The sequence below is a fragment of the Accipiter gentilis genome, chromosome 32 (assembly GCF_929443795.1).
Source record: "Accipiter gentilis chromosome 32, bAccGen1.1, whole genome shotgun sequence".
Lineage (NCBI taxonomy): Eukaryota > Metazoa > Chordata > Aves > Accipitriformes > Accipitridae > Astur > Astur gentilis.
In genome coordinates, this window is record NC_064911.1 from 8349624 (window position 1) to 8375962 (window position 26339).

The 26339-nt window shown below is 42.7% G+C and overlaps 1 protein-coding gene across 9 annotated transcripts; it reads left to right on the forward strand.

Moving 5' to 3' along the window:
• Positions 1-25859, forward strand: LOC126053104 (interferon-induced GTP-binding protein Mx-like). 9 transcript variants are annotated; one of them, XM_049834786.1, is made up of 17 exons: positions 1-996; positions 2562-3318; positions 3430-3578; positions 3876-3958; positions 6727-7052; positions 9499-9694; positions 10618-10755; positions 12019-12173; positions 13806-13944; positions 14449-14647; positions 15408-15486; positions 16457-16579; positions 17885-18026; positions 19847-20005; positions 20913-20989; positions 22412-22654; positions 25341-25859. In XM_049834786.1, exons 5-17 carry the CDS (start codon positions 6822-6824, stop codon positions 25572-25574), a joined length of 2115 nt encoding a protein of 704 aa, XP_049690743.1. In that variant the 5' UTR covers positions 1-996; positions 2562-3318; positions 3430-3578; positions 3876-3958; positions 6727-6821; the 3' UTR covers positions 25575-25859. The 9 variants fall into 9 exon arrangements, with proteins under 9 accessions (XP_049690743.1, XP_049690742.1, XP_049690741.1 ...); XM_049834785.1 differs by having other exon boundaries at positions 2562-3210; XM_049834784.1 differs by having other exon boundaries at positions 2542-3578.
• Positions 25860-26339: the final 480 nt, after the last annotated feature.

Consider the following 26339-nt stretch of genomic DNA (forward strand, 5'->3'; position numbering starts at 1 on the left):
CCTAGTATTGTTTGTAGGATTTTTTTCTTTATTGCTGGCTTTGTTTTTGTTCTGGCTTGTTTGTGGGACTTTTATTTATTTATTTAGGCAGTGGTTGCTTTTGTAGGGATTTTGGGCTTTTTTTTTTTTTTTTTTTTGGTTGTGTTTTTCTTAACAGTTGGCTGCGGATGTTAATTTATTTGTGTTTTTTTATGGAGGACCTTGTCCACTCAGCAAGGACCGATGCAAAATCCTACTCTTGGGACAGAATAAACCTCTGCAGTGCCATGAACTGGGGACTGGCCAGCTGGGGAGCAACTCTGCTGGAAAGCGCCGTAGAGGTTGTGGTGCACATTAGGCTAAACGTGAGCCAGCGGCATGTCCCGGCAGGAATGAACGCTGGCAGTACCCTGCGTAGCGTGGACAGGAGCAGGTAGGAGATGGAGGGATGTGACTGTCCCCCTCTGCTTGCCACTGGTTAGACCTCATCTGGATACAGCCTTGTGGTGGTGCAGACCCTTTGCGCCACGTTGCAATGTCAAGACCAGCCAACACTGTGTTCTTGTTTTGGCTACAAGTGCAGTGAGTTGGGACAATCTGATAGTTTCTTTTCCTGGTTATGGTACAGTGAGTTAGGACGATTAGGCACTCCCTAACCACATCTGAAACTCCTGCTGCCTGGATCATGGCCTGCCCTGGAAAGTGCCAAAATTAGCTGACAAGAATTGTGGCCAGAATGGAAATATACTGACCAAAGTCAATCATCTCACGATCCTATAAATAGCGATCCTAAGCAAGAGCCTTTGAGCTCTCCAGGATCACAGGAGGCTGTGACCCAGCACCTCTCCCTGAGTTGGGATGCCTCTCAGGGTAGATTTCGCAAGGATTTCGAAGGGTAGATTTTGTGAGGATTTCGAAGAGTAGGTTTTGCAAGGATTTCCAAGATCTTCCGCCGATAGATGCCGATGAAGAAGGGGTCAAAGATTGCCTGCTGACAAATGCTGACAAAGGAGAATAGTGAGTAATTTGCTACAATTAGATTTTGCGAAGTTTCAAAGTTAATTTGGTACCAATAATTTACTACAATTGGCAAAGAGAGAAAAAATCTTGATCATAGGTTAACCCCTGTATCTGTGTGTGTGTGCAATTCGATTTAGGAAACTGTAGTGTTGATTATAGCAAATTTTATTAAATCACTCTGATAATTGACTGATGATTAAGTATTGTTAAAAATCATATGACTTAATCTTGTGATTTACTGTTATAGCGCTAATAATTCTTAAATTGCTGCTACCTCAAAGTTGTGTAGGATCCATAATCACTCATTCCCCAACACAGTGGCGTAGTTATTCAACGGGAGGTTTTCCTTACCCTTTATATTAATACGATTAGACATAAACCGTTGACCAAGTCTGAGACTAAGTCTGCATCCAGCCGCACCTAGACTCCTCTCTGAGAAGGAATTTAGAAAGCTAGGGGGTCATTCTGAACCTCATGATGTAATGGGAGGGTCTCCCTTATCCTTTTGCATCTCTGGTCTCTGTATGAATCATCCTAACTGGATTCTAACTCAATTTTCCTTTGTATGTTTCTTCCATGTACTAAGTAATAGAGTGAATCTTGCCATTGAACCTTGTTAAGTCACACTTTTACAAATTCACAGGAAAATCACCTTTTGCTAATAACTTTGACAGCGATTCTTTAAGTGATCTAAATCACTCATTCATGACAAGCCTCCTGTTTAGAGGCCCCAGTATGGGAAAGACATGGACAGAATGACAAGTCTGAGGGAGGGCAGGGCAGGAGCAGTGGCCCCAGGGCTTGCTCACCCCAGGGAAGGGATGGCTGTGGGGGTGGGCTTGTAGCGGCCCCCCAGCACTTCTGTCTGAGAGGATGGTGCTGGGCTCTTTGCAGAGATGCATGGGGCGGGGGGAAATGAGAGACAGGGGGCATAAACTGAAACAGGGGGGTTATATCCAGCTGGATATGAAGAAGAAAAAAAAAAAGCACGCGAAGCCTATTTAATCGATTGAATTAATTTCACAGTGAGGCTGTAGAATCTCCACCCTTGGGGGCTTTCAGGACTCGATGGGATAAAGCCTGAGACAACACGGTCTGAACCACTTTGAGTTATAAGGTTCGACTAGATGATATCTGGCGGTCCCTTCCTACCTGAATAATTTCATGATTAAGGATTAAGGATTTTGCCTAATGGTTTATGTCACATAATGATCCTGCCAACTAGTGCATTTACATTACAATATTCCTTTTTTAAAGTATAATCTGAATTTGCTTTGACAAATGCTTGGTCTTCCATCTTTTGCATCATGTCCCGTTCTTCTGTTCATTAAAATAATTCATGAAAAATAATTTCAAAACATAATCTACACTTCTGACATTTGAACGAAATTCTGCTTAACCTATTTTTAAACATCCTTCATTGTGTTGTCTTAATCTGTAGAACTGTACTGCCAGTGAAACATGCTGTTATAAATCGTTACATAAGCATGAGAACTGTTTTCAATGCCTTACGCTAAAACATTTCGCAGTAACGGAGTAAAGATTTTATTTTGCTGATTCAGGAGAAAATAGGAGAACCAAAATCCTGACGTTTGGAGAAAGGAGAACCCCGATTTCTCCCTTCACAGCAAGGTGACACTGCCCAGAGCTCCTCTTTTTCCCGCTCAGACAGGTCTCCTACAGGCTTGAGCGCAAGAAGAGGGACGGTGGAGGGGGCCAGGAGAGCCGGCAGCCGCGGTGCCGTGCCGCGGCCCACGCCGAGCCGTGGTGCTGCCCACGCAGGGCTGGCTCTGTGTCACTCCCTGCAGCCAGAGCTCGGGAACAAGCCCCCTCAGTCACCGCTAGACGAGGAATTAGGAAGAAGGGCTGGGGCTGGCTCTAACGAACTCTGTGACTGCTGTTCGGTCGGACCCACGGACTGGAGTAAAGAAGTTTGAGCCCCACAAAACCCACTAAGGAACCGACAGCAGCTGATTGACGCAGCAGTCAAAACCAGAGAGTGAGAAATAAGGCCTGATCCTGCATCAGACTTGCAAAGCCCCTGACTGGACAAAGCAAGCTGGTTTTGCTTAACAGCTTAGAGCCTACGAAAACAAAAAATGAGGGCAGGGCAGCAAAGGCAGCAGCAGAGGGAGCATCCTGACCCAGTAACGTTGAGAAAACAGCGCAAGGACCTGAGAAACAGCTCGAGACCTTGGCTGCCCCGAAGCAGTGCGTAACCCCGATAAATCACGCTGTGTGTGGCTTTGCTTTCTTGTCACCCATGTTCAGCAACCTCAGCCGTACCCTGCAGCCTCTGACAGCAAAGGTGCAGCCCGGGTGAGCGGTGGCACGGCTTGCCACCCTGCCTGGGCTGAAAAGTCTCGTTGTGAGGCAGAAAAAAACCTCCCTTTCCTGTGAATGGGGCCCTTACCCACTTGCTTTTTACAGAAAAGGATGGGGAGGCTGAAAGGGTCCCCTGGATGCCGTGGGGCCAGCATCGCCGGCGGGCAGCCCTGCTGGGAGTGAGGCACAGCAGCTTGCCTGGTCTCTGCTCGACGTGGCTGGTTTTACCCCACCGGTGCCAGTGAGCTGACTCGGTAAGCTGACTTTTTGGGGGAGGAAAGAGGGGTTGTTGCTCATGGGCAATGTTTCCAAGTACCTCTGCCTTTTGCCCCTGTCACCCCACCACGCAGTAAAGTCACACGAGGAGGCAGCCAGCTGTGCTCCTGAGGAGTTTCGGTTTTGTCATCCGCTAAACAACAGGAGGAAAGTTGGCTGGCATATAAGGAAATGAAAGAAAAAAAAGCACACTGCATTATTCTTTCTGGAGCTATCATGAAACGAGCCCCTTTTTGTGTAAGAATTGGTTTCATTTCTCCTGATTCTTGTCACAGTGTGTAGGTGGAGCCTGTAAATAAAAAAGCACCAGAAGAAGTTGAGAAGTTACTGTTTCTCCTTGCTACAGGACGCTACGCAGGTAGGAGTTTCTCTTTTCCTTCTTCTAAAAATAGTCATGCAATTTTTGACTGTTAGCTTCATTCCTTTTAATAGTTACATGTGAGAAGGCTGCGTAAGTGTCTAAAGTAAATGTGCTCGAACAAGGTTGCCAGGAGTAGGATTTGTTGTTTTCTGGGATAGGGAAAAAGTCAAGACATTAGCATCATCTCTTCTTTAAAGGAAGATGACTGAGAGATGGCATTTAAATTGGAACACATTTTTTAAAGTATGTGCTGTGTGGGGGCAATGTTCCACAATACAGTCCAGCCGGCAGTATTCATGTGTAGCATCATAAGCTTTGCGCTGTTTCATTTTTTTCTGAGAAGACAGCTAGAATTAATAAACACATAACCCCGAGTCTGTGTAGTTTACCCAAACACCCTGAAGTCACAGGCTATGGCAGGCAAAAGTCCATGCACTCCTCTGGCTGGACACAGAGTGAATGAATGCAAGAGCAGTGTGGGTTCAGCACCGCAGCTTTGGGTTTGATAGCGGATTACCCCTTGAGATGCAAAGGCAGCATCATTAGAGAAAACCGAGGCAACTCCTCTTCAGGACCATCAGCAGGTTGGTGCTTCATGCAGATGTGGTTGTGTAGAGGTTGGTGCGCTTCGTGTTGTGCCGGCGGAGGTTTTCAACACACAGGCAGGCAGGCATCTAAAGGTAAGGTTCAAGGAAAATATATAATATCCCAATGATGGAGGCGGGGGCAGGTCTGGTGAGGGCGGTGTTAAACTTTCAGTTATCAGCCCGTCATCCAGGTGTTGCTTCACATGTGGATTCTGGCCAGTTTCAGAAAGGCACTTGAAAATTGCAGCTCTTCTTTTCCTCTCCTTTCTTTCTTTCATCAGATGTTGTCAAGGCTCAGTACACAAAGAAATCACTATGCCTGCATGGCAGAGTGAAGGGTTGCACCAACCTATCTAACCTTTTTGAGGTCCAGGTGGAAAACAGCTGGGTAGCCCCAGAAATCCACGCATGCTGATTGACTCCTCTGCTTACTGTGGGTGTCTTTGTTAGGTTATGTATCTGTGTGTGCACACTGTGGTCTGCACTGTAGACCTAGCTAAAAACCTTCTAGGTACATGGTAAGATACAGCCCTTGCACTAAAATTTTTAAAAGCCGTCACTTTTTTTGTCAGACTCCTTAAATCTCAGTTTCTCAGATGTCATGAGGTTATCTTGCAAGATCTTCCGGTTTTGTTTTGTTTTTTTCTGGTGGCCTCACTACACTATTTTTGCATTTCATCCTATTCATTATAAGGATGGCTAAAGCTTGCTGTTTCTGAAGGGAACACATCCATGTTTAGGAGGCTGTATTCTAAAACCAGTACATGAATAACTCTGAACACAGCCCAATGAATATAAATAATAATGTAAAAGTGACAGAAAATTGTTCCTGGATAATATTTACATGAAAATAAAAATGTATAGGGAGTGTTCGTTCCACTAAATTGAAAGGCAGGTAAAGAATGGGAGAGGCAATAAAAGGGATTACTGTCAGAAACATTATTATCAGTAAATTATTTCCTGTAGCAGTAGAAAATCACAAAAGAATCTGGTGGCCAGTGAACTGAGGAATGTATATTTGTTGCAGATAAAGCACTGGGTCTTCATTCAAGGAAGAAAAATCTTATAATTAATTAACAGAAAGAGAACAAAGTTCATACTAAAATATTAAAGAAAGGGGACATGTGGCAAAAGATGAGGGAACTGTAAAATAAATACTTATAAAGAAATTAAAGTAGTTCAGTCATCTTTTATTGCTGATCAAAATTGAAAAGTTTCCCCATAGTAATTTATTATTTATTTCAATAAAAGGAGACAGGAATATGTATTAAAAAAAAGTATCACTTTATTAAAAAGAAAGACTGAATAGCAAGTGTGCAATTATACTGGGTTTTTTCTACACTTGTTTTACACATTGAAAGTATAACTTACGTTGTGTCTGATCATCCTAGTTCAACATCTGCTCAAATTAGAAAACCTGTAAATTTAATTCAACCAAAAAATTAAAAGAACAGGAGGATATTTCAAGCAAAAATGTCTTTCTCCTAATTCATTTTCCCAAGTGTTTGAGTTAAACAGATCTTGGTTTTGGCAGGGGGAGGTTAAAAAACCCTAGCTTTGAAAAAATACTGTTGGGGGTTTTTTCATTAGGTCATTCTCTCTGGAAATCGCTTTCCCTGGAAAACATCACATCAAAAGCCCCCAGTTTTTTCAGTCACCCATAGAAAATATGTCAACAAAACTTTTACATAAAGAAAAGCTGAACAAGAAGATAAAAAATCTCCTAGTTCTCCTTTCTCTAACATCATGCCAAGCAAAGTCTGCTTTTTGGAGAGGGTTTTAAGCTATAGAGGGGGGACACTGAGATCCCGAGCTTCTAAAACAGGCGTAAGACTGCCTTACTGACTGAGCTTCTCTAAACACCTTTCAGCAAAATATTTCATTGAGGAAAACTGGCTTTTTGCAAAAACTGGAGTAGCATGCTTTCCCTCCCTAAAAATATGCTTGTTTACTCTGTGGCAACTTCTTTTTTTTTGAAAACACAAAGAAAGCATGAGGGAAGTAGGGAGAAGTGTTTCAAGTCTACTCTCTGGAGAGCAATTCTAGAGATTTGAAAAGAGCTGTGGCACTTGGTATCTATTGAGGGTTTGAATCAGTAAATAAAAGTGGTGTTTGATTTTCTCTGCTATGATCACTGTTGCAAGCTGGAGTCACTCTGTGCCCCATATTTGATTTCAGAATCTGTACAGAAGAGTGGTTGGACCAGACAGTAACCACTATTTAGTGAAGCACTTACGGACAAGCTATCTGGTAGGCCAAAAAATCAGCAGACCATGGATAATAATAGTGTAGTGTTCAAGCAACTTCCTGAAACACCCAAACTTGCCGTGAAGAAAGATGTTTTTGCACCACCTTCCTTACAATCATCTCTAGAAGCTTTTTCAGTACCTCTCCCGCCAGACTTAGAAAATGAAGGTCTTCCGATGTCGGAGAACACGATTGAGAGAAAGCCTAACCGTGAGCAGAAGGAGTTGAAGAAACAGTACAACGGAGAACAGGACAAGGTAAAGCAGATATCAGAAGAAGGCATAGATCCTCCCCACTCTTACTCCTGTGTTTCACTTTGTGCCCCAAAATGTATTCCTTTGTCTCTTTGGGCAATCTGCAAGATCTGTTAGGTCTAAGCAGAGGAGTACCTTTGGGATCAAGGCCAAGCAGTCATTTGTGTGCGTAGGAAGATAGGTACCTGCAATTAATTTGCACACATAAAAAATGTAGGTGTAAAAAATAGGATGGCAGCAGCCTAGCAGCCAATTTAATGTGCAACGTCTATCTGTTTCATTGGTAACAATTAGCAAATGTTGAACAGAAATCCTAAAATCTTAGATATTTTTTACTTGAGGCTCTGCCACCTTCAACAGGAATACAAAGAAAGGTTAATAACAACGTGTTGAATATTTGACACTGAAAGCAGATTGGTTTGAAGTCTGTGTCATAGTTAATGAAGTTCCTTGAGAATGGTTGGGATTTACTGGCTAGTAAACATCGTAATGAAGATAGTGGGGAGGGGTTACCGAAAGGTTTTAAAATACCTGCCTCCAGTAATGTGTGCTGTCTTTCTCATCTTGAAAGAAAAATCTGCTCTGTTTGATTACATCTGATTGATAGACATATTTTCAGAAGTGGCTTTCTTAGACGAACGTGATGTCGCCTCCCAAAGTTGGAGCGACTCAGGTTCGTGGATTTCCTTTGTCAGAATTAAGGTGAAACGACACCAGGGGAGTTCAAACAACAACCAACATTTATTCAACCTAGCTAACTTTGTCCAAGTACACGTGAATTTGTTAGTATGAACCTTGCAACATGTCACTAAGCCGCTATTTGAGAAGAGGAGGGAAGTACAGGAAAATGAAATGGAAAAAGGAACATGAAATGTACCAGAAGGAGAGCCCTCCCGTTGAGTCACGAGGTTCAGAGCAGACCCCCTTGCTTTCTGGACTCCTTCTCAAAGAGGAGCTCAGGGCCGGCTAGGTCCACTCTTAGTCTCAGACGTGGTCAACGGTTTATGTTTCAAAGGATGAGGGACTGTGGAAAAGAGAGAAGGAAAAGAGGGAGAGAGAGTGAGAGAAAGAAAGAAAGAAAGAGAGAAGAGAGGGGTTTCACCAGTCCTGGGTCCAGCGTTGGTCCAGCCAGCGTAGAGATCCAGTTCCGGAGGGTGTGCGCTGAGGATTCGTTCTCTCCTCTTTTATAATGTGTTAGTTGATGATCTCAACATGCGCAGTTCCCACACCCGGGGTTCACTGGAATCGGTTAGTGAGCTTTGGGGAGGGGTGTTCATTGTGGAGTTGCCTCTCTTTTCCTGCTGGCATGACCACTTAAGATAGAAGCACAGTCCCAACTTCCATGGGGCCTTCTTCCTCCAGGAAGGCATAAATTGTGTTCCTTCTCCTGGTCACTGAAGATAAGGAATTGGGGCTTTGGAGAAGTGCGTTCCCACCCTCCGTGGGGCCCTCTCCTCTGTCCACATTGTTCTGTTCACAAAACTCCAGCATTTTTACAGAGGTTGTTTTGTCCACCAAAAGCTCTTTTAGCGGATGTTTGAGACATTGAATTTGTCAGACCGTCACACGTGATCGTGGGAAAACTTAATTTTTCTTTTCAGATAATCAGGTATGAATGTGCCTGGCCCGTTAGGGCCTGTAAAATATTGGTGTTCTCAAAACTGCACTTCTAAATGCAGCAGTCAGACTGGAACACAGAGAAAGGAACAGGGAGAAGAGACCAAGCTGATCTTTATACACTTTAGCTGGGCATATTTAACAACAGCAGGGCTGGAAATTATTTGGTTTGATTCCATGAAAGTGAAGAGCCCATGTTAATACCTGGCACATGTATCAAAACCAAAAATGACAATAATCAGTCATTTAAAACAAATCACTCATATTCATCCCTTACCCTAGCCTAAAATGAGGCAAAGAAAGAAGAGCCATGATGATCTAAAAGATTTTAGTCACCTGTTAAGGACACTACAGCAGAACGTTTTTGGTGTCTGCACACAGACTAAATCTTCAAACTTCAAAACAAAGATTTAATAAGCTGAACTAAATTCTCTTATTACTGGGACTAGTATTCATTTGCATACACATACTTCAGTACATCTGTAGATGAGTGGAAGAAAATGGCAGTTATTAAAAAACAAAATTAACAAAGCACACTTAGCAATGAGGTCTCCTTTTACTATTTACCCTCTCAGGATAGCTTACAAAATTTGGTAATTTTACTAAGGATGGTGATTGAGCCAACCCCTACTGATCTTGTCGTATTTACAGAATACCTGTTTATAACATGGAGGTGCAAGGATGTACAGTGATATGAAGTACAGCTTCATGCCAGTACATAAGGTTTACTAGAGAATGATGAGCTAGAAAAGATGCCTAGAAGGGTGGGAGTTTTTTTGTGGAAACAACTTATTTTAAAATTATGGAAAATTCATTGTAAGTTTATCTCTAGCAGACCGCAGAACATAGCTTGTACAACCAATATGAGGAAAAGATCCGACCCTGCATTGATCTCATCGACAGCCTAAGAGCTCTCGGAATAGAAAAAGACCTGACTTTACCCGCTATCGCAGTGATTGGAGACCAGAGCTCCGGGAAAAGCTCCGTCCTAGAAGCCCTGTCTGGTGTTGCTCTTCCTAGGGGCAATGGTAAGAATTCACCTTCTCAAGTTTTCACTTGAATTTCACTTTGATCACTTTGATGAGATGGAAGGGATTTTTTGTTTGTTTGTTTGGTCTAGGATTGGATAACTCCATGATTGAGACTAAATCTAAATTGTGAGACTCCAGGGGCCTTCTCAGCTCTGGTCTCCAGTAGAAGAAATGGATGTACAGGTGGGGTACCCAGGGTAACTCCAGCAAGGCACATGTTCTGGGTGGTCAGGAGACCAGAAGTAAGAAGAGTATAGTATAGCATACTTGTCCCAAACTACGGACAGACTGAAAGGTATCATCAGCTGACTCTGTTCATTTCCCAGCAAAGAGTAGTACAGCAGAGTATTGTTTTCACATGGAAGACTAGTTTTGAAATTTGCTTTTGGGGTTGGTTTGGGGTTTTTTAACACGATTTTCTTACACATACCTTTTTTTTGGCAAAAAACGTACAAAGTTCTTTACTTACAAACATGTGCCTTGGATGTTATTTAAGTCAGAGAAGATTGCTGGAAGGTTCACTTTCCAACTCTGTGTGTGTAAACACACACATACAACTTCTGCAAGCTCTGTATGAGCTGACAATACTATCTAGTCTTTCAGGCTGGACTTGAGGAAAAGGTTTTCATAGGGTGTAGGTGCACTGAAACAGGTCACCCAGAGAGGTGCGAATCTCCATCCTTGGAGGTTTGCAAGACAAGACGTGGCTGGGCAGAGCCACGGCTGACCTCATCTAGTGTCAGTGACAGTCCTACTCTGGGCGGGAAGTCAAACCAGAGTCCTTTGGCAATGTCTCTTGGAACATTTCCGTCTCTCCGTGTGAAGTATTAGGCAATGCTGTGTACGCCACACAGCCCGTGGCTGTGTATCATGCATAACAACTGCTGAGAGAGTTGCCTCTGTCTTTGGAACTTCTGCAGGTATTGTTACTCGATGCCCCTTGGAACTTAAACTGAAAAGAATACCTGCCAGCCAGGCATGGAAAGGGAAAATTTGTTACCACAACATCAGCACAGAGCTCCAGAATCCCTCTGAGGTGGAGAAAGCAATAAGAGAAGGTGAGTTGTAACGTATTCCCCTCTGATTTGGCTTGCTCAATCTCCTCTGAATCCTTTCTCCCCTTTTCTTAGGCTGAGCAGCAGTCACCAGACTAACACAGTGATTGTAGCCACGAGTAACACCGAGAGCTGAATTCAGAGCAGAAGGCAGCAGGGTAGCATAATATAACTCTCTCAAGAGAGCTGTATTACTACTTCAGTGGTGAAGATGACCCATGATGTCCGGCAAAAGCTCAGGCTGTGTCCTCAGCTGTATGCTGTCGGCCTAGTTTGGGGAGGTTGTCTGTCAAATTGTGAACATGCAGAGCCTTAAATGGTTCCTGTCATCACTTCAAAAGCTCAGAGAATGCTTGAGGTGTCTGTGGCTGGAAATCTTATGATTTTGGAGAAAACTGCAAGAAGGTGGAGTGGAGGGTGTCGAGAAATTCTGCCAGCTAGTGTGACTACAGCCTCAGTCATCGTGCTTCCCATGTCACAGCTTTACTTTTATGGTATTTCATGCTGTGTAAGGAAACATTTTTCTTACCCAAAGGGCAGTAAGCACTTGCCCTAAATGTGAAAGTTGGATTGTCCTTATTTCCTTGACTAGCACAGCTCTGCAACATTGTTATTTGTCCTAATGTTTTTCCATTAGCTTTTCAATGCATTATTTGGATATTTTCAATATATCCTTCCAAAACCAGCAAGGCAAGTAGTATGAAATGATTAAGCTAATTACAGAGCTGAAAATGTCTCATGAGAATAAGTACGGGATTTCCTCGCCTCTCTATGTTGTTCATGGTTCAAGCATTATTGCCTTATAAGATCTGGGACAAATTACTTGATCTCTCAACCTCTCTATTAAAATGTGAAGAATATAGAATAAAATCTATTTATCTTTCAAGGCAGGAAAAGGTTAATTAATGACTACAAACCGTCTTGAAGTTGAGGAAGCATTTCTACAACTGACCAGTATTTTATCTGATCACTTGCATTGTGGTTTATTTACATGTATTTTGACTGCATATATGGGAGTTCATAAGTATATGCTGTGTAAAATATTACAGTTCACATTCCAAAAGGACTTCATGTATCCCTGTATTACATAAAAATTTCCTTAGATTTTTGCATAAATGGATTTACGTGCATGGCTGGATCTGAAGAAAGCCAAGCCTAAAGGAACCTTAGGTGGTAGTAGGTACTTTTCAAAGTCATTGTGTTCAACTTCTCTTTGGTGCATTGTTTGAAGCTTGTATTCATTGCCTTGCTCTTTTCTTCTTGCAGCCCAGGACGTTGTGGCTGGTACTAGAGGTGCCATTAGTGGAGAACTAATTTCCCTAGAAATTCAGTCCCCAGATGTCCCAGATCTGACACTAATTGATCTTCCTGGAATTGCCAGAGTGGCTGTGGGGGATCAGCCAAAAGACATTGGGGAACAGGTAAAACTCAGTCTTATATGCCAACCCGTGCACAGGGTTACTTCTGTAACCTGCCTCACATGCGAGCCTTTGCCGTAGGACACCGGAGTTCTTATGTTGGGCTTCTGAGCCAGCAATACAGCTACACTAACAAACAGGCCTATTTTTCAGGCGAGGAATTGCTGACAGGAACAGTGACATCCAGGATCTCCTGTCTGTCCTGTCGTGCAGGAGGGAGCTGCCCACGCTAGCCGTGAAGGTGCTACCTCAGGTGCCTTGACACAGCCTACCCATGGCAGCACGGAATAACGCGTCCGTATGGACCCTGAGCACTGGGTTGCCCTTGTGTCCCTTGGCTAGACCACAGTCTGGAAGATAGATACATCCCAAAATGAGTCGTCTCTTGTGGATGTATTTGGCAAAGGTGAATAGATCTGAGTTCTTGCGAGCTCTTCTGGAGCAAGGCAGCAAATTGGTCCTCTTTCAGTTTCATCGCTCTGTGATCCCTTACTTACAGAGCCCATCAGAATCAGACCTGTCCTGGTTTTTCTCATCCCTTAAGGGATCTCAGCAGACCCTTTTTGAAGTAAACAGAATATGCGTTCAAGTGGAGGGGATCTCTATTCTTCCTCTAGCTGCTTTTAGAAGAAATGTTGGGGAATGCAAATAAAACTCTAGTTGGACAAGGCCAGCTGTGAGGGTGAAGTGCAGGAGCTGGGTGTATCGTTTCTCCTAAAATACCTTTATATTGGAACTTGGAATAAGAGTGGCCCAAACTAAACTAGACATATCAACAAAAATGAGACAAGATTGGATTGTCTGGGCTTTACTCTCTGGGAGAAGAGGAATTTCATTTCACAATTAGACAGTAATCTTTCTATTGCATTCAGAAGAAAGCAGCAGATGTGACATGATCCACACATTTCCATCATCCCCAGCTGCCTGCATGCTTCAAAGATGGAGCCTATAGCATTGTAGCATGTCAGAAATTGGGATGGATGGGAAGTAGAAAAGAGAGGCACCCTTACCAAAACTCAGGGGGGAAAAAGGAGTTAACTTACTTCAGTATAAGCACAAATAGATCTGTGTTAACCTTTTGCAATACAACACAAACTATGAGAAACTCTTTCAGTTTGGCATTGAAACAAAGAAACAACACCAACTAGATGTCACATGTGACTTTTTTTTTTTCACACATACTCCACTGCAATATAAGCCAAAGACATTTGCTCTCCTTTCAGAGATACAAATTTGAGATTTATCAGCGTAATTTAACTCACTTTCTTTCCGTAAGTGTGTACCTAGACATCAGAACTTGTTTTTCTTACACGTGATTATTTATGAAATGTCTTTAATATTTCTATAATGAAAGATTATATGCATGAGAGGTTAAACTTTACATAGCTTTCAGGAAAGGCGTAACAACAGTCTGGTCTCATTCATGCTAGATGTTTGGATTAATCTTGACATAGGAAAAGAGGCTGCGTTCTTCTGCTGACAGATTTCCATGCCATCCTGTAGCATGTAATACTATCCTCAGTACACGTGATATTTAATGTCATCAGACAGTGGCTTGTATTGCTAGAAATGGTCACAGCCTACATGCAAGCATCTGATTTCATTGAACTTCATTACTGCTGTATTGCATTGCAGATCAAAATGCTACTTAAAAAAATTATTGGCTGCAAAGAGACACTCAATTTGGTAGTGGTGCCATGTAATGTGGATATTGCAACAACAGAAGCACTGAAAATGGCTCAAGAGGTGGACCCCAGTGGAGAAAGAACACTAGGTGAGGCAATTTTTAAGCTACAAGCTGAAGAGAAGTGCAAATCTTTTTTTCCATGAAGGTCTGATGTTCTGTATTCCACGCCAGTTCTGTGAAATTAGCTACTAGAAGAAGGAAAAAAAAGCAAACAGCCTAAATAAACTATTTACAAAGCTTGAGATGATCCAGTAGCTCTAAGAATCCCTCAATTTTGGTCTTGCTGGCATTCATGTTATGAATAATTGGAAATTGAAAATCTCAGAGTTAATGGTGGGAAAGCTTTGCTGTTGCCTGTTAAAAAAGGTTTGCAAGGCAAAGGGCATGGTGGGATGCCAACTGTAGAGCAAGTTTTACAGTTCAAAGCCCAGGAGCTGAGAGCTTTCTAGGAGAGACAAAAACAAAACAAAGAGAAGTTACTTTATAAAACACAGTACAGAACGTTCCTGCACTGGTGGCGGGGTGTCCTACTGCACTCTCCCACCTTTAACTTCTGCGCTCAACTAACTTTCTCTTTGGGGACCTTCACAGGGATCCTCACGAAACCCGACCTGGTGGACAGAGGAACCGAAGAGTCTATCGTTAACATAGTACGAAACCTGGTCATCCCCCTCAAAAAAGGTTACATGATCGTGAAGTGTCGTGGGCAGCAGGACATCCACAACAAAGTGGCCTTGGCTGCTGCAATCCAGCAGGAGAGAAAATTCTTTGAGACTCATAAACATTTCAGGTACTTCTCACAGAAAGGGCCTAAACAAAAACATATTAAAGTCACTTCAAAGCTTCCTGTTGACTTGCTGAGATTCAAATTAGGGTTTCAAACAGGTATTAATTAGACTCGCTATTTCTCATTGCCCATGTAGTCTTTCATTCCAGTAAGCCAGAAGAATTTTACATGTCAAACTTTTAAAATGTATTTTGTATGCAAGATTGATATATCTCTCTCCTTAACCCTGGGAGAAGTGCAATGAACTTCAGAAGTTCAGAATAGTCCCAAAGAATTCAAGTGAAGCATCTGAGCACGTCAAGTCAAGCACCGAAATATTTCTATTCACTGGAAAACACAGTGAAACTCAGCATGAGAAAGGATACTGCCTGTGCTGTGGGCACAGATTTCCCCAGATGACTCAGCAGCAAATCAATCATAATATAGAGAACAGCGGGTGAAAAGGGTTTTGAATCAGTGAACTTCACACATGCAGAAATAATATAGCAGCACATTAATCTGCTGTTAGAATTTGCTATTTTCAGATTCTTCTCTGTTTCCCTTTGCTTAGCCAGTAGCAGTAGCTGTCAAACAACTCTTGCATAAAAGCCATGGTGCCAGAGAGTCCTGGGCTGCTGCTGCATCTGTACTAGCACTCCCCAGAGGGCCCTTTCTTTACTGAATTTGTGTAGTAGAACTAGTGAAAACAGAGCAGAGCATCAGTGCTGCCTCCTTGCCCTGCACAAGCGGTCTATCCAAAACCGCCTTTTCCTCTTTTTTGCAGCATTCTTATGGAAGAAGGAAGGGCTACTATCCCTCATCTGGCAGAGAAGCTCACAAATGAACTTGTGAAACATATTATTGTGAGTAACAGAGGTGCCATACTAAGTTGTTTGTATCAGTTACTACCTAAAAATAAGTTTAGACCTTCGACCTTAGATTGCAATTGATTGCATCTTTACATGCATAGGTGGTACTTAATTATCCTTCAATCTGGCAATCTGAGAACAAATTGACCTGAGAGTTAGAGGTAAAGAAACCCATGCTCTGTCCTCAGATTTGCCTTTAAGCTGAAGATTGACAATAGGCAAATCATTTCATCTACTTGTGACCCTAACTCCTGCCTTTTCAACGGCAGCCATGATATTTCTTTTTGTTTGTGAAGACTGTTGATCAGCTGGGTGACAAGTTACTGCTAAAAGCTTACTAAAACACAATAATTTCTATTTAAATGAAAATGTCTTCAAAATCTCAAGTACAATCTAATTGTTTCATGATATTACCATACTAATATAAGTATATTGGGGTCTTGATTTTATATACATATATCTGTAAGTAATATATCTCATTCCATTAAGTGAAAATGCTAAAATACAGGGAACGTCTAAAATCAGTCCTGAAGCAGAAAAAAATATGTAATTATGTAACCTCACATAAAATAAGCAACTAAACAGCCATGTTCCATCAGGTATTTATCAGGAATGGAGGGGTCAGTACAATCCCCGCATCACCACCTCCCTGGCACAACCTGGGAGGACGTCGTTTTTGGCTCACTATAGGTGAAATGTTGCCCTAGTCTGCCGTTACTCTGCCCACCTCACAGTGAGGTCCAGCCTGATTTCGCAGGGAGATGCTAGCCCCCGTCTTCTCTCAGTGAAGGCCATATTTGCGCTTCCATGCTATCGCACGCGTAGGATGCAAGGACAGCGAGCTCTTGGACTCTAAGAGCAGCAAATGTCATGTGCAGGTGTAGGTCAGAGGGATTTTGTTTTCCTTCCAAAACCAGACATGTTCAACCTACCTAAATGACCTTCTTTACTGTCTAACCCCCAGAAAACTTTGCCAGCAGTAGAGAACCAAATACGTGAGGCACTCCAAAAAACGTTACAAGATTTACAGAAGTATAGAAGAGGCACACCCAGAACAGAGTCTGAGAAGCTGATTTTCCTCACAGATGTAAGTATCAATATTGGTTTGGTCACAGAGCAGAGCTAGGAGGTAAGTGTGGGAGAAAAAGAAACTACCTAAAGTTAGCAAACCGTCAGCATGGACCACCAGTAAGCTTGTGGTATCTGTCACTGAAGTGTTTTGAGAGTAACACAGACAAACCTCTGGCAGGAATACATCATACCTGCAAAAATAATGGACCACGGGAGCTCGAGCCCCCTTCCAGCAATTTTTTTCCTGTGATTATGTGACAAGAGAAGCGAACAACTCAGTTGATTAGTCAAAATCAAGCATCTCGGAGAGGGAAAACTTACACTACTGCCTGCCTGACATTTTGAAGGGTTTCCATTGTTTACAGCACTTCTAAGATCAAATGAATTCCTGGTATCAAAATATGGTTTGCAAGTCCACCTAAGTGTCTTGTCTTGGGGATTTAATCCTTCCCTAAGTGAGCTTTCGGCAGGACGGCAGAGGTGCTCATGAAGGCTTATCAGCCTTCAAAGACTTCATACAGGTCTGGTCAATTAGAATTTAGTAAATGGTTCTGAGAGTCCACAGGAAAACAAAAGAAAACAAACAAACAAAAAAGAGTATCAGTTTTCTTCTCCTCTAGCTGTGCTGGTTTTGGGGGTTGTAGGGTTTAGGGATTAATCCGTGCGGGGCCCGGACGACGGAACACCAATGTGATGATTAAAGTCGCCCGTTTATTGAGCTTAGCTAATCATTTTTATACAATTCTCTAAGTTGTTGAGAGACTTTGATTGGCTACTATATGCAAGCACTTGGTGTCCACACGCACAAGCATAAGCGGTGATTGGTTACATTGGTACTGTCCACGCGCACAAACACAAGACATAATTGGTTGTGTTAATTAGAGCATACAAGACTTGTCTTAGTCCAATTGGTCAAGATAAGCCCCTGAATTGAGGTTGTTTGTGCCAAGCTCCCTTTATCGTGGAATGTGCACCTGTGTTTTCCTAATTGGGATCTTTCTTCTTCTATCTTCTTATTTATTCTGTTCAAGGCCTTCTAAAGGCGCCTGGAAAAGACTTGTGACCATGAGCTATTTTCAGGCCCAATAACTAAGTTCCATATAACTGAACCCTACGGGGGGGGGGGGGGGGGGGGGGGAAAAAAAAAAAAAAAAGGAAAGAACAGGAGCTAAGAGCATAAAAGATGTAAGGAAGGGATGTTTTCAATGAACTATGTCCCTGCTTTAACATCAAATGACTGCAGATTTACTTAACATATGCAAGTTAGTCTGAAGAATTGAAACTTTACTACATTGCTTGCTTGTTCTTTAATTCATTGCAGTTGATCAAACTCTTTAATCAAGACATCTCTCAGACAATGCGCGGAGAGGAACAATTGTTTGGAAATGAAATCAGACTGTTTACAAAAATCCGCAGAGAGTTTCGCACGTGGGAGGTGATTCTCCTAGAGTGTTCTGCAAAGGGTAAGCATAGAAAACCATCACTTGCAGCTGACCTGAGATTCCATTCCCTTGCTTTTAAATCAAGACACAGCATCATCAACAGGTTGTTTTCAAGAAAGTGAAAAACAAGAAGCTAGGAGCATTCATCTGTTGTAGTGTTAGGCAAGTTATGCTTTGGTCCTTGGGGACAAAGACCCAGACTGTGTTAAATGCTGTCACTAGGGAGAGATTAGTAGATGTCTTTTCTCCCAGGAAAGAAATAAAATCAAGACTGTGGACCGTGGCACAGAATTAGTTGGTGATTCTCTGAACCATTCTTCTAAATAACAGCAATAAAACCAACACTAAATAATAGTAGTAGTAGTAAATTATTATTATTATTATTATTAATGTTTTGGAATTTTGGTCTTTTTTGTTCTACTTTAGCTCTGGGTTAAGGTGTGGAGAAAGCAATTCTGAGCCTGAAATAACCACAACCTTGTAAAGAGTACCCCTTTCTGTGCATCACCCATCTTGCTAATTGCTCAACTGAACTCAGTTCTAAACTGAGGTGTAGGGTGATACACGCAGACCGCACTCTGCTGTACACGCAACAGCTTTTTGCAGCATCTTTCTCACATCTTTCAGACACCCCATTATTTGCTTTTGCCTTGCAAGGCATCACATGGCTGCTGAACCACAGTGGGGAATCCTCCGGGCACTTTCAAGTTATCCCCATTGATTTAAACAAATACGTCCAACTTCACAACAGGGTCAGGGCAGCAGCACACAGCAGCTCTTACAACAGCACAGCTCTTGCTGACAATACGCTACCCCAAAATCATGTGTACATATGCTCAGGTGAAGTATTTACATGTGCAGCAGAGTAAGTTCACTTACATAGCTTGGAAACTAGCGGTAGCCTTAGCAAGCCCTTCCTCAGCAAAAAGCACTGTTATCAGCCACCACTAGGATTTCTGAAGGTACATCCTCGCATGGCAGATTATTCTGTTTAACTTCTCCTTTCTTACAATGAATGAAAGTATTAAAAATAGCAGATACTTTAAGCCTTGAACTTTCTGTTGCAAAGCTGATGGATGTTCTTGTGGCCATGTTGCAGCTTTGTACTACCTTAACTGTACAGGTACGTCTTCAGACTCTGAGCCAGATACTCCATATCTACTTCTGCCCTTTTTTTTTTTTTTTTTTTTTGTTATTATCCAACCATGGACTCATATATCTGAACGTTAGAACTGAATGCATTCATGTCTTGACTTCTACTTTCCACATGTGGACTTGATCCATGATTCGCAAATTTGACCCCAAAACAGGGCAATATCAAAACCTTTCAAAACACTTAGAAACACATATTTGCCTGAATACGTAAACCAATTCAAAGGGATCTACCTCATTTAAGATGGCAAATTCATATGATGTCAACGAAGAAATACTGACTGTGGCAACTTAAATTTAGCTAGTCAACAGTAGTTTCCCTGGAATAAGACTGTTTAGCAAGTTTGGGGTTTTGTTTTGTTCTGAGTTTTTTAAAACGCAGGACCGACTGGTAATGGCCACTTCTGTGAGGGCAGCAATTCCAAGAAGAACCAGTATTTTTGAGCCCCATCATAATTTCTGGATTCTTTCTGATAGTTAGATTCTTGATCCAATATGTGAGATGGCTCATTCACTGAGCAATAATGTGTGTTAGCTCAGTTCTATAGTAATGGTATTGCTCGAAAGATCGCCCCAGTATCTCTTCTTCTCAAGACTATTTCAAAGAGGAGAAATAGACTTCCTTCTTAAATCTGAAATTTATAAATTGAGTGATTTAGTAGTAAAGCAATGTTATTTTAATATTACAGTTAAAAAAAATGTACCCAGTAAAGCATGGAAATATGAAGACCAGTATCGTGGACGGGAGTTCCCAGGCTTTACCAATTATAGGACATTTGAGGACATCATAAAAGAGCAAATCGTAGAACTGGAGGAGCCAGCTGTTGTGATACTGAACAACGTGATTGGTATGTCTCACAGGCCACATGAGGCTGTTGCATGGGAGTTACTGGTGCGCCTGACACTTTTTTTCCCAGAATAAGTTTATGTTCTCACTGCTGGAGCAAGAGCTCCAGCCAGGGTACTCCAGACTGGGGAAGTGAATCTGATTCAACCTGGGGACTTGTTTCTTCTCTAGAGCCTCTAATCTCTACAGGTCTCCAACATTTGTTAATACTTTTCCCAGTGGCTGGTGGAAGGGAGGAAAGTAACTAGAATAAATAACACAGTAAAGAAATAGTATAGTAGAAGTACCTGGTGCCAACCAAGGTGCTTGGTATTCCCAAGCTCTGGGAATGGCATTCACAAACCTGAACCAGGAACGGAGCTTCTTTGTCAACTCTTTGCATGATGTTGTATGTATTATACAGTGGCTCTTATGGCTGGGGGAAAGGGTACATAGTTCATCCAGTAAAAAGCGCCTAAGAAAAAAGTACTTTATGATCCTCTCTCTCCTATGTTTGCCTTAGAAGGCAGCTAAAGCATCTGTGCCAGACTCAGTGATCTGTACTATATACACTAGTCCCTCTTCCTGGGGAGGCCACTCAGAGTGAGATGCAGATGTGCTTACATGGCCAAGTCATGGCACATCTGGTCAGACACAGCTCAGAAACTGCTTTATCAAAGAAATCTCAGTGTTATTCAATCTCTCAGGTGTTAAGTGGTTACAGGAGGCCTTTAATGGCTCACACTCTTTGACCCAGAAATCCAAATTCCTACTTGTTTTTATTGGTCATAAAGGCATAGCGCATCAGTACAGCTGCTCAGCTATTTCTGGATGGACACAGAAAACGGGTAATTTTCCCAAGTCTCATATTAACAGTTTAAAAACCTCACTTGTTTACCTCACTATTTTGTCTGTGTGTTCTTCCTTAGGACTGGTTGAAGAGAGATTTATGGAACTCACTAAAAGGCATTTTGCTAATTTTCACAATCTAAACAGAGCTGCTAAGGTGAGACACTACCTATAAACTGACATAAGACAAGAGCAAGACAGAATGGCATTTGTAAATACAGCCATGCTTACAGTACCTACCCCATTGCATTACCTCATGCAAGCATGGAATTTCTTGCAGGTCTATGTTTTTTATAAAGTAAGGAAGAGCTTGAAAATTATAGAATATCTATAATGGCATTAATGAAAGTGCATTCTGCCTTTCGGTACAACTTTGACAAGACCCAAAACATATATTCCTCATTCATTCTGATCACATTCTTGACGCATACAACACGATACAAAGAAAACCTGATACGGCTGCCTTGAAGAGGCAAACATAATTTCAAATTTAAGTCCTGCAATGATTTATAAGCATGTGGGTAGCCTCAGAGGGCTAAAAAGTACTTTTACCTCTCTGAAAAGGAAGCCAGGATATTAGCCAGTGCACGAATCTCATCTTTGATAAAAAGGAGCAGCAGCAGACAAGCCAAAAATCATTGAACTCTGACAGAGTTAGAAGATGACTGTTCACAATTTGGGGGATTGCATGTTCTGGGGTGGAGTTAAATGATATGGATCTCATTGAAGGCCTTTTCTCAGAAAGAGCTTTGAGGAAGAGAGAAGCAATGCTGGACAGCCAAGAAGCAGAGTGCCCTCACGGGGCACTGCTGGAAAAGGAAAGTCAAAGGCAAATGTCAGTGAAATAGATGGGTTTGCTATTTGACTTGCATGGCCAAACCCTACGGAGCTCCCAGGCCAACCAGACAGCAAGCAAATAAGCCTTCTCAGCCAAACACAGAAGTGTTTAGGGAGGGTCTTTAGGCATCTTTAGGGATGCTAGGAAAGCATTTTAAGGGAATTTGAGGATGACTGAGGGAACTTTGCTGCCCCCCACAGACTTTTGGGTGGAAGTATCGAAAAGGCCAGAAAGCATCAGATTACTGCAATAAAAACACCAGACAGTGAGGGGTTAGACAGGGCTGGTTTGCTGACAGCAGGTTGGAAACTACAGTTTTTAAGAAGGGCAGGAGGAGCAAAGAAGTTCACACTAGTGCCTGCTGTCAGTGCCTACTGCAAGAGGGAGACACAAACAAACTGCATGCAAAAACTGAGGCTGCCGGCTGAACTCGTGGCTGACTATTGCTGCTTGTTCCCATCAACCTTGTATTTTCCTTCAGGGTCCAAGCACCAGGTTTTGACCGATCCCACTTGTGTTTAAGGAGGCGAAAAAACTGCCATGCTTTCCTGCTCTTTCAAAAGAGAGGAACCAGAGTCTAAAGCATTACTCCACGCTCCCAAGAGCCGGTCTGGGATTAGTGCTGCGCAAGGACTGTTGAACACTGTGCCCAACTTGCCGTTCCCTGGGGACACTGCTGAGCACCAGCACCTTTAAAAAGGAAGTAGATGTCTGAGAATTTGTTGTTCTTTTCTTTCCTAGACCAGAATTGAAGACATTAGAGAGCAACAAGCAGCGGAGGCTGAAAGACGCATCCGGACCCAGTTTAAAATGGAGAGAATTGTATACTGCCAGGATGACCTTTACGTTAACGATTTAAACTTTGTTAAGGCAGAAGACACTACCAAAGTTGTCAATGGGAAAGAGTTGCAGGTCGGATTTGTTTCGAAACAAGAGCCCTCCTTTGTCCAGGAGATGGTTTCTCACACAAAGGCCTATTTCAATGTGAGTTTACATGACACAGCAGTTCTTCTGCACCCTCAACGCTATAGCATATACCCCTTGTCCAGACCTCGCTGTAGCCAGTATGAGTCTTTCGTGCAATACTACTACTATGCAGGGAATAGTAGCCAGAAGGTATAAGCGTCTCATCCAGGTACACGCGCAGCTTTTGTACAAATTAATCGGAGCTTCTGACCAGTGATGAAAATGCGAGGGCAGAGCTGGTCTGATGGGCTGCGTCAGCACAGTCACTGGGGAGAAGTAGTTGCACGCTGTGGGATACGATGATTAGAAAAGCCTGCAGGTTGTTAAAATGACAGCTGGCTCCTAAACCACGTGTTAGATACCCTCCAGCCCGCCATGGCTCCCTGCTGCTGCTGCCCCTCACTTGGGGAATGTGCCTTTGACAAGTGAGTCCTCACCCTCCTCCAGCCTTTCGGGGAGAAGGGGGTGACTCCCTGCTGCCTATACAGCCCCACACCAGTACAACGCTCTCTTGCTGGCTTTCCTATGGGGACAAGTGTCAGGGGAGGAAAGGACAGTCATTTACCAGCATAGAGGAGAGGATAGGACGGGGAAGAGCCTTTACCCTGTAATTAGAAGTTACTGGTATTCAGCTGATGGCAAGCCCCGCTCTGCAGCAAAGGAAGCAACAGTCCTAGGACTGCTTTCCCCATTGCAAGTTCATCTCATGGTTTTCAAATGACACTAGTTTCCACAAGCTTAACAACATTATGTACAGCACTTTGGTGTTTGGTGCAGTGTCTGAGAGCTCAGGTCAGCCTTAAGCCCCTCTGCATGTTCCTGCTGCTAGCAGAAAGTGGTATCACTGGATTGCAGTCAGATCTAAACTAATGCGGCAGGAAGACCAATAAGAAAACATTAAGTTAAAATGGATTTGACTATCTGTAGAGATCAGAGTGCATATGCTATATTGCAGATAGCCCCATAGAAGTGAAGTCTCTGAAGACAAATGGGATGTTTTAACAAACATGATCCTGTTTGTTGATCATGTTAAAGTAAGACAGCAAAGGGAACACGCACTCAGGATTTGCTTTTGATCTTTGTTTTGTAAAACTCCCTCAGAAAGCAACAAGTTCAGTATTAATAATGCAGTACAGTAGGTAGCAGCTCACCTTGAATTTCAGTGGCAAGGTTTTGACAAATTCCTGCAATTAAATGTTCAGGCTGCTCAGGCTGATGGAGAGAAAAGCATCAGCTTTCAGAGAACAAGAGACAAAGGCAAAACTGCATAAGCTCTTCCCTCCTGCCTCACTAAACTCTCTGCTATAACACAAATTTCTTAGATGCTAGTTACACGCTTTTTTAAATGCCCTAAGTGCCACTTTCAACAATAACCAATGCCAGGGCATCATATCTTCATGAGACTTATGCAAGGCCAAATACACTTTGAATGAGATGGAAGCTCTGAAGTGTCCATGGCCTTTGAAAATGGCATGCATGAATCTGTGTCACCTATGGCAGGACTGTCAAGACTCTGGGTAGTTTGGCTCCAGAAAAACACTCATATTTAAAGCACCTAGGCTCCCTCCTGCCATGGTCAGTAGTGCCTAGAGAATACGTAGGCTCAGTAAATGCTTTAGCTGACTCAGCCAAATTGCTATTGACTAGAACTCTGCAAACTAGAACAAAAACCTAAACATCTAGTCTTAGGTATTTTCCAGCTTGAGCTCAACCCCATCCTTGTACATGAAAGATTTGCAGCTACTAAGCTCCAGAGTTATCTAAATCCAGAACCACCTTAGACTTCCCTGGAAACAGGCTGCCTAAACCCTATAGGACCTACAAATCAAATGCGCCTCTACCTGGTCTTCCCACTGCCATTTTCAAGTCAGGTGCCACAAAAAGAAAGGAGGACGGCACCTCTCTCAATTGCAGCCAGGCACTCGGGCGTAAGTGCTCGCCTGGCACCAGGAGGGCTGGAGGCAGCTCCCTCCCAGCGTTGGAGAGGTTTTGAACCTCCTGTCGCCCAAGAGCACCAGCTAAGCCCCCAAGCCCTGTGGATGTCTCTGGGGAAAGGGCCCCACAGGCTCTCCTAGGTCAATCTGTTTCAATTTGCATAAACAACTAGACCAGACAGTTTGTCAGGTGAAGCAGAAAATTATCTCATTGAGGTATCAACAGATGTAATGTAGGCACAGTCTAGTCTCACTGCTGCTGAAGACGTTTTCCCTTAAGGCTAAAGCTTGCTCCAAAGCTGTCTTATACTTAAAAGGATAACCACGTCAGAAATACCACCTAAATACAGGAATTTACCACCTTTGGGAAAAATCACTGTTTGATTTCCTATACCATAACACACCGGTAGCGTTCAGAGAAGACAGGTTTGACGCCAGAAATTGTTCACAAGTACTGTTCGTCAGGCATGTCCTCGTATAACTCTTACCAATGATAGGTGGCAGATCTAAGCAGGGAACAGCCTGCCTTGGCTTTAGTTTGCTGAGGGAAAAAAGCAACAGCTGACATTCCTGTAACTCTTAATTTTTAGGCACAAAAGATACTAATGGCAAACATTTTTTAGTTCCTAGAAGCACACACTCCTTGAACAGCAACTCGATACAACATTTTAAAAATGTGCTGTCGCTTCTTACCAGATTGCCTGTAGCCCCTTCCTTTTTTAGTTCCTTCTGGGAAACAAGTATTCTGCCTTTTTTTCCCCTTCCTGCAGGGAGCAAGTAAACGCCTCACCAATCAGATACCTCTGATCATCCTGTCTTCTGCCCTTCATGACTTCGGGGATCACTTGCAGACCACAATGTTGCAACTTTTGCAAGAAAAAGACAAGTTAAACCATCTCCTTCAGGAGGACAGTGAAGCTGCTAAACATAGGGACTACCTCGGTCAACGAGTTAATCGTTTCACCAAAGCCTGCCAGTACCTGAGAGACTTCACCTCTCTGTAGATTTCTTCATTTTCCAGAAGTATTTTTCTACTCTTGTTTTCTAGCATTATTGAAGAACTTTGTAAAATCCCCTAAATATATAATATCAGTACAGACCTTTAACACTCATTTCTAGCACTCAGTTCTGCTTTATTTTCCATAACCAGTTATATGCAAACACCTACCTTTATGTAAAGTGCTCCACTGGGGGAGTTGTGATTAAATAAAAGTTATCCCGCTTCTAATCACTTGCTTCATGAACTCTGTATAATCATTGAAATAATTATTAAAAAGCTAGAGCTCTGAGGGTTGTGTTTTGTTGTGTGTTTTTTTCTAAATGAGGTTGAGGGCTTTCATCTGTGTAACTTACAAAGTGCAGAAATCAAATTATCTAACTAACATTCCTAGATAAAGCTTACCGCACAACCCTAGCGACATCCCCCGCTTCCCTTCGTGGTTTTGCCTCAACTGTGGTTGCTGCCTTTCCCGCCATCGCCTGACAGATGACTCTGCAAGGTGTCACCACTGTTAAGTCCCAGCCCAGTAGGCAGAGAGGGTGCACACAGTGGGCATGAAACAGTTCCAGCCTAGAGGGAAAAGAAAGTTAACTTCATCTGATCGGTGCATCCACAGGATGCTGTAGGATCTGTCTCTCCTTTTTAAGTTCTCTGATTTGTAGAGAAAGACTAAGAGGCTCTTTCCTTTGGATTCCCGGAGCATCACCTGAAATTTTGGGACCGATGGGCAATTCAATAGATAGCAGGATTTGGATGTCAAAAAGGGATT

Coding starts and splice junctions, on each gene's coding strand:
- LOC126053104 (XM_049834784.1), top strand. CDS start 6,822: ATGGATAATAATAGTGTAGTGTTCAAGCAACTTCCTGAAACACCCAAA. Junction 14,648..15,407: donor GAGACTCATAAACATTTCAG/GTACTTCTCACA, acceptor TCTTTTTTGCAG/CATTCTTATGGAAGAAGGAA. Junction 18,027..19,846: donor CCTAGAGTGTTCTGCAAAGG/GTAAGCATAGAA, acceptor TTAATATTACAG/TTAAAAAAAATGTACCCAGT.